The sequence below is a fragment of the Agelaius tricolor genome, unplaced genomic scaffold (assembly GCF_023055355.1).
Source record: "Agelaius tricolor isolate 1412-34295 unplaced genomic scaffold, bAgeTri1.0.p SCAF_14, whole genome shotgun sequence".
NCBI classification, from domain to species: Eukaryota; Metazoa; Chordata; class Aves; order Passeriformes; family Icteridae; genus Agelaius; species Agelaius tricolor.
Genome location: NW_027269274.1, coordinates 4,711,427 through 4,721,988, shown reverse-complemented (window position 1 = coordinate 4,721,988; position 10,562 = coordinate 4,711,427). Strand labels below are relative to the sequence as shown.

General features: G+C 46.7%; 1 protein-coding gene across 4 annotated transcripts in view; it reads left to right on the top strand.

Moving 5' to 3' along the window:
• The first annotated feature begins 4,692 nt into the window (after window positions 1-4,692).
• MITF (melanocyte inducing transcription factor) overlaps window positions 4,693-10,562 on the top strand; it is a 99,956-nt gene continuing 94,086 nt past the window's right edge. For 2 of the 4 annotated variants that reach the window (XM_071439358.1, XM_071439357.1), the window contains exons 1-2: window positions 4,693-4,907; window positions 5,004-5,121. In XM_071439358.1, the coding sequence (XP_071295459.1) occupies window positions 4,706-4,907; window positions 5,004-5,121 (320 nt within the window). In that variant the 5' untranslated portion in view covers window positions 4,693-4,705. Of the gene's footprint in view, window positions 5,122-10,562 lie in introns of all 4 variants that reach the window. The other 2 variants (XM_071439359.1, XM_071439360.1) reach the window with 2 other exon arrangements.

Below are 10,562 nucleotides of genomic sequence, written 5' to 3'. Positions count from 1 at the left end.
TTTCATCCCTCTCAGGCATTTTCCACCCTGAATGGAAGCAGGATTTCCTGTCTGTTACACTTCTGAGGTCCTGTCTGTAGGGAGCTGAGAGGAGATTGTTTGGTTTCTTTTCCTGAGTGGGGAAAAGGAAACCCTTGATTTGAAAGCAGAAAGGGTGAAAACTGCACCTTCTTGGAGAAAAGGCTCAAACAGCACTCAGGGTAGTCAGAAGCTGTGATTAAATAAAAGTGTGTGGGTATCACTGGGAGGTGGAGGGAGCTGAAGTCCAAAAGAGGGAAAATGTGTCTTGCCTGGGCAAAGAGATGGAATGGCAGCTGGGGAAAGAAAGAGACTGGTGACAGGCTGGGGGTCCCCAGTGTGGCTGGAGAAAAAGGAACTGGGACAAGAAAAGAGATATTGGAGATGGGAGATTTTAACTGGCATTATATGTGCTTGGTGGAGCAAAGAAATGGGACAGGGATGTTCCTGTGAGACTCTACAGAATCTCTCCATGGCTACTGGAAGCTCTCTCTTAAATGCCCCCTTTCTTTCATTCTCAATACTGAAAGCTTTTACCAAGTCTTCTTCCTTGTAGGGAGATAAAGAACGATAACAACTTCTTGTCTTTTAGTCTGCAGGGGTAAATTGCATTCTCCTCACAAATTTCACAGTGTACAATGCCGAGTATGAATGCAAAAGTCTGGGAACTTTCTTCAACATTAAATCACATGTCTGTTTATTTTTTATTTTGAATAGCAGCATTGACTGCTTCCTTTCCTCTTCACATGAATGCACAAATAGTTGGTGCGGGGGAATTCTTGCAAACTGGAAACTCTGCTGAGTTGTGTGTCAATTTTTTGCCTACTTATAGAGATATCAATCTATGTTGTTGCTCCCTGCTGTCAACTAGAGATCCCCAGACTGTGATTGGAGTAACATTACTGATGGGAGAATCATTTTAAATGGTACTTGTAGGCCAGAATAAGAAGAAAAATACAAATTATGAGAATTAGAAGTGAGGATGTTACAAATAAGGGAATTGCAAAGAGTAATGGGGGGGGAAAGCAGCAGCTCTGCTCAATGTGCTTGCTGCACATTAAATTTTGTACCCCATGGTATCTGAAAAGTATTGCTGAAATCACAGGAAATATTGGCTCAGAATGAGGGAGAGCTGTGTCTCCTGATAAATCTTTCTCAGGAGCTGTACAACCAAAGTCCTTCAGTCTCCTGAACCTTTGTGCTGCTTTCTCAGTCTTGATGAGAATCCACTCAGAAAAGGAGAATTTGTCCAATAAGCTGAACACATTTTAATGGCTCTAGCAAAATCAGACCCATCATTTGAAGAATAACTGAACAATGCTGACCAGTGTCTACATGGCATTGGGGAGCCCAGACACAAGTGCTCATGGCTTTTGAGGGAATAGAGTTAGTTTGGGTGAAAAATGAGACAGAAGTGTCACATAAACACTGAGACTGCCTTTATTGCTGGGTTAATTTCCAACTCTGGAAAGGACTTAGCAAGGATTTGCTTTCAAGCAATAGAAAAATCCAGCTGAGCATTCCCTGTGAGCCCTAAATCTGAATACAAGGCTATCCCTTATGAAACCTGAGTTCATCTCCTAGAGAGCGTTTGGGACTTCCTTTTAGCCCAGTGTCCTTTTTGGAGTGACAATTCTACAGATACACTTCCTAGTAAGAGTCTTTGTAGGGTTATGCCCATCATGTGAACACTAGATTGAAGTTCATGTTCTGCCACTGATTTGATGTTTGACAAATGACCTTTCCATGTTTTGTTTTTCACTGCTAAACTAGATAATTGTTCTTGCTCACCTCCCTAAAGTAGTCTGACATTCATAACTGGAAAGCAATCAACAGAGCTGTACAGAACTCCAGCTATAGAGAGTAACTATAGAAATCTGAACCCTGCAGCAACACAATAGTCAATCTTAAATTTTACCTGATATGTATTTTGGGGTTCATTTAATTTTCTTTATAGCAATTTAATTGCAATAGTGGCATAATAAGATTCATTTTTAAGTGCCTTTTTTTTTTTTGGGCCATGCTTATGAATTAGTATGCTGCTTAGGTACAGTGGAAGTATTGTTCTTTCACCCTGAAAGATGAACTCTAAAATGATATTATAAACACAGATGACTTCTATTATGAATAGAACGCTTTGTATGACTCAGCAAAGCGGTGTCAAGGTCCCAGCTAGCCCAGGTGCAATGAGAAATTGCCTTGATCTGAACACCAGATAAAACTTTACATTGCACAGAGACTGCAAGACAGAAACAAAAGATTCATGGTCTGATGAGAAGTAAACCAGATTCCTTTCTCCTGCTGAAGCTGTGGTAACTCAAGTGAAGCAGCATTGCCTGGGATATGTATTTGCATAAGAGATCTTTGCTCTTTAGAACTAGTGCTATAATTAAAGCAGAGCTGAAGGCTCATAAGCTGTACATTTTGAACAGCAGAAGAGAATATCTCATTTTTACACCTGGAAAAATAGAAGCAAAATCATTGCAAAGAGATGAGTCCTGCTGTTTACTGCCTTCATCAAATCATGGAGTGATTCCTCACTTGTGAAAACACAGCTCCTCAGCAACACCCCCTAACCCACAGAGGCTCAGGCTGTAAATGTAGCTAGCAATGGGTTTATTCTAAGTTGTTTTTAATTGTTTGTTGGTTGCCTTTTTTTTTTTATCCCCAAAGCACTGTTAGCAAGCCTACTCCTCTGTCGAGCCATCCCAGCCATCTGCCAATGTGGGCTCAAAAGAACATTCTTCAGGGCATTATCCAATTTGTTGCATCTGATTCATTAAAGTAATTACACTTGCTATTAAGTTATTGCTTGGAGTTTGGCAGCTGCATAATAATCTGAGACTTAAATTTCTGAAGCAAGCTAAAATTCTTGGGTTTATTTTATTAAAGCCTCACATTGCCTGAAATGAGCAGGAGTCCTGGCTGCCCAGGTGTGAGCAGTCCCTGGTGCAGCACTGAGCAGCTTTGGCAGTTGTGAGGGAGGAAAAGGATGTGTGGAAAAGACACTTTTTCTGGTTTATCTGGTGTGTTAGAGTCACTGGTGTTCTGCTGGCACAACAGGAGTAGTGTGATTTTAACTGTGATATGATGGCACCACAATTTTTAGGCATCAATTATCAACAGCATCCTCAAATGTCCCAGGCCTCTGAGTTGTGCTATGACTTCATTAAGTGAGGCAAAAGCTCTGGGAAAATGCCATAGATGAAATTCTCTATGGAATTTCTGTACTGAGGGTGGTCCCTGCCATCCTAATGTCATAGCAGGTAAGGGGACAGGACAGAGCTGGGGAAGGTTTCTTGCCCTCTGTGTTGTAGGGGGAGATTAGAGATGTCCTGAGTCAGTCAGTGCTGGTAGAAGGGCCCTTGTGAGCACAGGGACAGAGCCCCATTCCTGAAATCCATCTTCCTGCAGCACCAACCCCCAAACTGAAGAAAACAAGCAAGGCCAAACAGGAACATTTAACAAGTTCTAAATGGGACTCTCCACCTCCAGGGTCTTTGAACCCCAGGAAGGACCAACACCATCACTCACAGGGGCTGAGCAGGCACAGGACATCTCTGATCCCTGACACCACCCAAATCCTCCTGTGCTGAGACCTCCTTGCCACCCTCCCTGGCTCTCCCTGGGACTGGCACCTGTGTGGGTACACTGGTTGGGGGCAGAGGCTCTTCCCACCCCCATGTTCTGGGATTATCTGCTCTTAGTGTCCCAAAAGTGCCAGGAACCAAACTGGAAGATGAGATGGCATTAAAACATTTCTGCTGGAAATAGCTGATTTGCCAGCATAACTGCTGATTTCCTTAGAAGCCCAGCTGGCTTCAAAGGTTCCATTTTACTGAACCTTTCTTTGCCATGTTGATGAGCTTTGGACTCTTAATGAAAGCAGATAAAGTTTAAAGGAAGCCACTTAGAGCTGTCAATTCTTGAGCTGGGAACTTAATTGGAGAAGTGCAAAGTTCTGGCATGCAAATGCTCATTGCTTTTGTACCCATCAAAGTAAGTTACAGTAAATGTCCCACGCTCTGTCACCACTTGATGATCTCTGCTGTGGGCATTCAAACCCATCACTGGGTTTGGATTCCTGGGTTCTAACTGAACCCCTGTCAGGGCGAATTCCAGGTCTGCAGCAGTGCAGGAATGCTGTTTGCAGCTGGACACAGATGTTCCCAAGGGAAGAGCCCTTTGTGCTGGTCCCAGGACCTGAAGGGAGCCCACAAAAAGACAGAGAGGGACTTTTTACGAGCCTGTAGTGACAGGATGAGGGAGAATGAATTCAAACTGAGAGAGAGCAGCTTAGATTGTGTATGAGGAGGACACTATTCCCTCATGGGGGGAGGCGCTGGCACAGAGCAGCTGTGGCTGCTGCATCCCTGGCAGTGCCCAAGGCCAGGTTGGCCTTGGAGGGCTCCAGGGGCTTGGAGCACCCTGGGACAGTGGAAGGTGTCCCTGCCCATGGCAGGGGTGAAGGAGATGTGCTTCAAGGTCCCCTCCAGCCCACACGATCCCGCCGTTTTAGGGACACCCGCAGCGCTTTGCGGAGGCCCAAGGCCCGGCCGCGGCCGCTGCGGGCAGCGTGACGTCACGCGCGGCACCTGTGGCGTCAGAGCCGCGTGACGTCACGGCGCGGGCGGGGCGGCGCAGGGAGGGGGCGGCAGGTGGCGCGCACGGCCGGGCCGGGCTGGGAATGGCAGCGGGCTGGCAATGGGCTGGCAATGGGGCGGGATGGACGGGGCGGGCGGGCGGCCCCGCGCTCCGGCTGACAGCGGCGGCCCGGCCCGGCCCTGCCCTCCCGGCGCGGCGCGGCGGGACTTGTAGTGCGCGGCGGGCGGAGGCGGCCGGGCCGGCCCCGGGGCGGACTACAAGTCCCAGGCGGGGCGGGCGGCGCTGTGTGTGAGCCGAGCCAGCGGCGCGGAGCGGGGCGGGCGGCACGGCGGGGCTCGCTCGGCGCCGCAGCCGTAACCTCCCGTCTCTCCCTCTCGCAGCGGCCGCGGCGACGATGCAGGCGGAGTCGGGGATCGTGCCGGACTTCGAGGTGGGCGAGGAGTTCCACGAGGAGCCCAAGACGTACTACGAGCTGAAGAGCCAGCCCCTCAAGAGCAGGTGGGGCGCGGGACCCGGGCGGGTGCGGGCGCGGAGCATCCCCCGGCCGGCGCTGCGCAGCGGGGCGGCCGCCGAGCGCTCCGTGCCATAATAGCGGCGTTGTTGGCGGAGGGCGGGCCGGGCCCGCGTTATGTAAAGGGCATTGTTGGCCGTGCGGGCCCGGCTGTCAGCCGGGGCAGCCCCACCGGGAGCGGGGGCGAGGCCGGGGCCGCGCCTGCCCCGCTGAGCGCCGCGGCCGAGAGCCCGTCCGAGCGCGGAGCTGCCGAGGGTCTGGTAGCTGCAAGGTCTTGTAGCGCCTAAGGTTGTTCTGGATTGTTTGGCTTTTGGTTGTTTGTTTGGTTTATTTTTGCGTGTGTTTGTTTTTCTTTTTTGAGCCTCAGCGGGTTTGTGACTTGCTTGGGGACTGAAAACTTTTGGTAGGTAGGTCACTTTCTTCCTAGAGTGGTTCTTCCCTGAAATAGATTCTGTTTGCTTATCTGGAGCGGCTGCATCGCGTAGATACGCTCTGTAAAGGGAAATAAGGCGGTCTGTGTGTGTTTCCCTCCCTTGAGGGCTCTTAGCGACCCGTTGTCCGTCCTGCTGCTGGAAGAAGAAAGTCCGTGCTCTCCCGCGCCTTGAGCATCCTCCTTGTCAGCTATGGCACGTTTCTCCCTCTGTTTTTTCATTCAAGGAACCGTCCATTTCACCTCGACACTCTCCTTAGCAGCACTCTGCTGAATATAAGGTCATTGCTGCAAGCGTATCGTGTTGTAATCAGGTCTGTTGTTAGCCTGTCTCTATATTCACATTTTAGTTTTGAACGCTGCTCTTCGTACGTCTGTGTGTAGTGGAAAAATAAACAAGAATGTAAATGTTAAAAAAAGAAGCGCTAGAATGAGTTTGGATTATACAGCCTGTCAGACAAACGTCAGAGTAAATAAATGACTTTTTGATCATTTTCTGAATGTTTCAGAAACACTGAAGGTTTGTAGTAAAAGGTGTTAAAAATTTTGTTGCTGTGACAAGGGCTGAAAGACGTGGGGCCACCTCCTGTGGCCTGTCTTCACAGTAGCCCTGCCTCACACTGTACCCCCGGTCTGGCTCAGAAATGGTGCAGGTAGTGCTGGTGACGTGCAGCCTGACAGGCCATCCAACCAAACTGAAGTTGCCAGAACTCCTTTGCTCCCTAAGGTTATGCAGGGAAATTGCCATTACCCAGATAATTATCTGAGAGCCAGGCTAATGTGCAGAGCAGATGGGGTTCACCAGCACTGATGGGTTCCAGCTGCGATGAAGGCAAGCTGAGAGGTGCACAGGGCTTCGGGTTTAGTGCTTGTGTTGCCAGTGGAGTGCAGCAGTTGTGAGTGCTGTGCTGTGGCCCAGTAGCCCTGTTTGTACCAGCTGTGTGTCCTAACTGGTGTGCAGGAGTTGTCCCTTTGTGGCTGTCCTCTCTGTAGTCAGCAGTTTGTCTGTGCTTTCCTGGTGTGAGCATGGATAGCAGGTCTGCACTGGAGCTTAGGTGGCAGGTCTGCATTTGACATTGCACAGATGCTGCAACTGCTTTTCCTTCCTGTGACTTGGTGCTTTGGGACCCAAATGCAGCCTTGCATTGTTCACCTCTCTCGGGGAGGAGTGAATAAACTCTCTAATGAAACACTGGAGTATTTTACTGTCTTCTAAATGTTGTCACTTCAAACTTGCCTGGAGTGAATTTCCCCAGTTCATCCTTACTGCCCACCCTTTGGGTTTAAAGGGGTCTGTCATCCTGACACCCTGGTGGTGCCTCAGGCCATCGTCTGCCCTGATGCTTCCAGGACAGCATTTGGAGCAGTGACCAGCTCGTCCCAGCTTGCCTCGTGTCCCTCCACATGTAGCCATGTGTGTGAGAAGAGGCAGCCCCGAGGGTGGAATAACAATCCATGGTTTTTCTGGCAGATAGTGAGCTGTCATGTTAACCTCAGTGTGGAGCCTGCCCAGCTCACGTACCGCTCGTACCTCGAGGGAGAGTCTCAGCTGTCTTCCTGGTACTGTGGGAGATGAAGATGCAAAGGAGTCAGGGGCCCTGCCAGGTCCATATAAACCTGTCCCTGAAGCCAGGCTGATAAAACTTGACGATAACAGGAGGCAGAAGTTGCTCCCAAACCTGTTTGTTTCATGATCATATCTCAGAGGACTTCTGTAGGCCTTCAGCTTTGCTCAGGCCTGGAACCAGTCTGACTGATGATTATCGAGGGTATCAGCATCACCCTGCTGCTTTCTCTTGTGGATGTAAATCAGGAGTAATTGCATAGCAGTGAGTGGAGTAGCAGCAGGTCAGAGTGGTGTAGTTGTGGGACTGTGGCCATGGGAATTGCTTTCTTACCCTCTCCACAGCCTGGCTCTGGAAGGGTGCCTGGGGAGCAGGCAAACCAGAGCTGATGTGAGGAGCTGAGTCTAAACAGCAATCTGCTCTTTTCCCTGGTGAGAACTGCTGATTTCCTAGCAACATTCAGGGCTTTCTCTGATCTTTTTAACCATAAGAGTTGAGAAGCATCTTGGCTTACTCATAGCAGCTGAAATTGTGAGTACAGAGAAAATTTCATCCTGCTCAGAAATAGGTAAGAATGTCAGTGCTCTGAACCAAGAAGAAACAGTTTTGTTGTCCATTTTAACTCAGCCCTGCTGATACTGCCATCCTTCTCTCAGTAAAACTCTCCTATTTGCTTCCTCCCAGACTGCTTGTTTTCCAATATGTGACATCCAGTTAAAGATTTCTCCTCTCCAGTGTGCCCTCACAGTTACTCCATCCCTGTTTCATAATTCAAGTCTGCAATCCAAAGCCGCAAGGGGTCCAATAATAAAAGCTTTTTGCAGTAAATACTGTACTAACTTAGGCCAAGCCACAATTGAATGCTAGAGGCCAAGTTAAAATGTAAGCCCAGCAAAAGCTTTAATCACAGGGGGTGGAGAGGATACATGGGGCTGAGATGGATCAGTCAAACCCATACTTCCCAAACCCTCCCGACTCATGAGAAGTTGGATCCTTGGGCAAAGTAATACCTACATTCATGGGACCTCTGGAATTTGCCATGGTCAAATGGCTTTGAAAACTGAGATGATGTTTCAGTTGCTTTGGTTTCTCCAAAGTCACTTTTCTCTGTGGGAGGAAAATGGGCTTTCAGGCTACCCAGCAAGACAATGAGATCCATTTTTTTTCCCCTCATATTCATATTTTATTCCTCTCCTGCCATATTCACAAAGTATAATAGTTTTAATCTACAAGTACATACACTTAAATATGTACGTGTTTATGTAATGAACAAGCAAATAAGATTTGTTTCCTGGTACAAGCAGTGTACAGTGAAATCGATGGAATTTTATTACTAAAAGTAAACACAGGTCCTGACGTGTCTGCACGCAGTCAGCAGGGCACTGGAGGATTGAGTTACATCTTGAATGTGGACACTTTAAATCATTTGGCAATGTTTTGGATGTCAAACTGGTATCTGGAGGTAAAGGCTGTACAGCCTGCCATTGCACAGGGCACTCTAAACCAACCCACATGTGGCAAATACAGCAAAATTTTCTATATAAAGTTGATTTTCTCCGTAGTTTTTTGCTGTCTGCAATGTGTTTCCATTTGGATGGTCTGTGTGACATGGCAAGCACCAGCAAATTATTGTCAGCTGTTGTAATTTACTGCCGTGCTCTTAATAAAACCTGCAGATAAATTACTGCTATTTGTGCCCTTTTCTGTTGGCTATATTTTCAGACTGGTTAAAAAGCACCTGAATGATGCAGTTACTGAAGTATTTTTAGTGGAAGAAAATATTAGGAAATGGATTTAATTTGCATGATAGTTTCTTAGGAGGCTTATTTTTGTTTTATGAGCAATAACATTGGGATGTAGAGTTTGTCATTATTAAAACAGTGATGTCTTTATAAAATTCTCTTCATTCCTGCTGTCCAAAAACCTTTTCCTTTGTGCAAACCTTCAGTATTTTACTCATATCAGCTGGTGCCTCATCTCTCTCCAGTTAGAATCCTCTGTAAAGCATTCCTTTTTTGCTTTTTTCCTCTTAACTGCTCAGTGTTGAAGTTTTCATTTAGTTAAAGCTTCCCTTTTAATACACAGTGATTGTTGAGAAAATATTAATTTCACCATATAGACACATGTTTTTTAGATGTGTGCTTACTCTGGAGCCAAAGAGGACTCTTCTGAAGTGCCCTAGTGCCTTAGCCTGCAGATGATCAAATTTAATTTTGTAAATGAACTTTGCAGCGTGATTGAATTTGAACTTGATTACATTAGGCTTAACATTGAGTTTGTGCCTTATTGGAGGTAGTCTTTTCATATTACTGCTATTTATGGATCTTGTTCAAGTGTTTTATATTCTGGTTGGGTTCTGCAATGCAGTTTGTTCAAGCTACTGCTTATATCTGTTCCAGTTGTGCAAGAAGTGGAAAATATCCTTTATTTAGAACAGGTCACATGTTCTTGCATCCAGGAACCGTGTCTCAGTGTGATTAAAAAAAAATCAAAATGTATCTTGGAGGAACAGATTTAAAAAGTTCCTGAAATATTTTTCCGTCTGTTACAGAGGAACATTACATATTTTAAACTAAAAGGTAATAATAGCTGAGCTGGAAGTGCTACGTAGGCCAGCACTGCCTGAAATCAGTGGTTAAAGTCTGAACCGACGTCAGTGGGAGTAGAGCTAAGCCAGAAGTATGTCTCTGAAATCTCTCCGGTAACATTTTTGTGACTGAGTCAATAATTCCATGTTTATTCTGCACCTCAAATTTGCTGCACTGGGAAGGAAACCCTCACCACAGCTTTTTGTACTTTTTTCTTTTTGAAAACAGTCTTAAAAGGAAAGGCTGCTGTTGGAGTGTCTGTGGTATAAACATGTGGAGACAATAAGTGGTATTTCCGTATATTCCTTTACACAGGGAGCCGGTGCTGCTCCCTGTCTGTAGCACAGCATTTGCCATGGTGAGAGATCCTGGGTGACCTTTTCTCTCCTGCAAAACTCTCACTCTGTTATTTGCAGTAGGCCTTTGCTATTTAGCAAGGAAACAGAAATAGCCCATGAAATTCAGTTCAGCATTTGCTTTGATACGAACTATTGAGCGTCACCTTTTTGCTTCCCTGGCCTGCTTTCCTCGGGAGGGTTTTGTGTGGCTGCCAAGCTGATCAGAGAGGGCACAGATATTTTGAGGCTGAGCTGGCTGCACTGACTGTGCATCTTTTAGCAAGCACATGTGTTTGCTTTTTATTTATCAAACTGCTGGCTGCATTAGTTGTGTACAAGTACATATGCATTCTGCTTGAAATAAACCCGTACTTTTCTGGTGAGCTGGAAACTTCCCTAGCTGGCTGCTGTTGGTTTGCAGATTCCAGGTGATAATTTGAATCAATATATTCTGTCTCTTAAAAGGCTGAAAATAAGCCTGTGCAGCCCTGCTGATGGAGAGCTGGG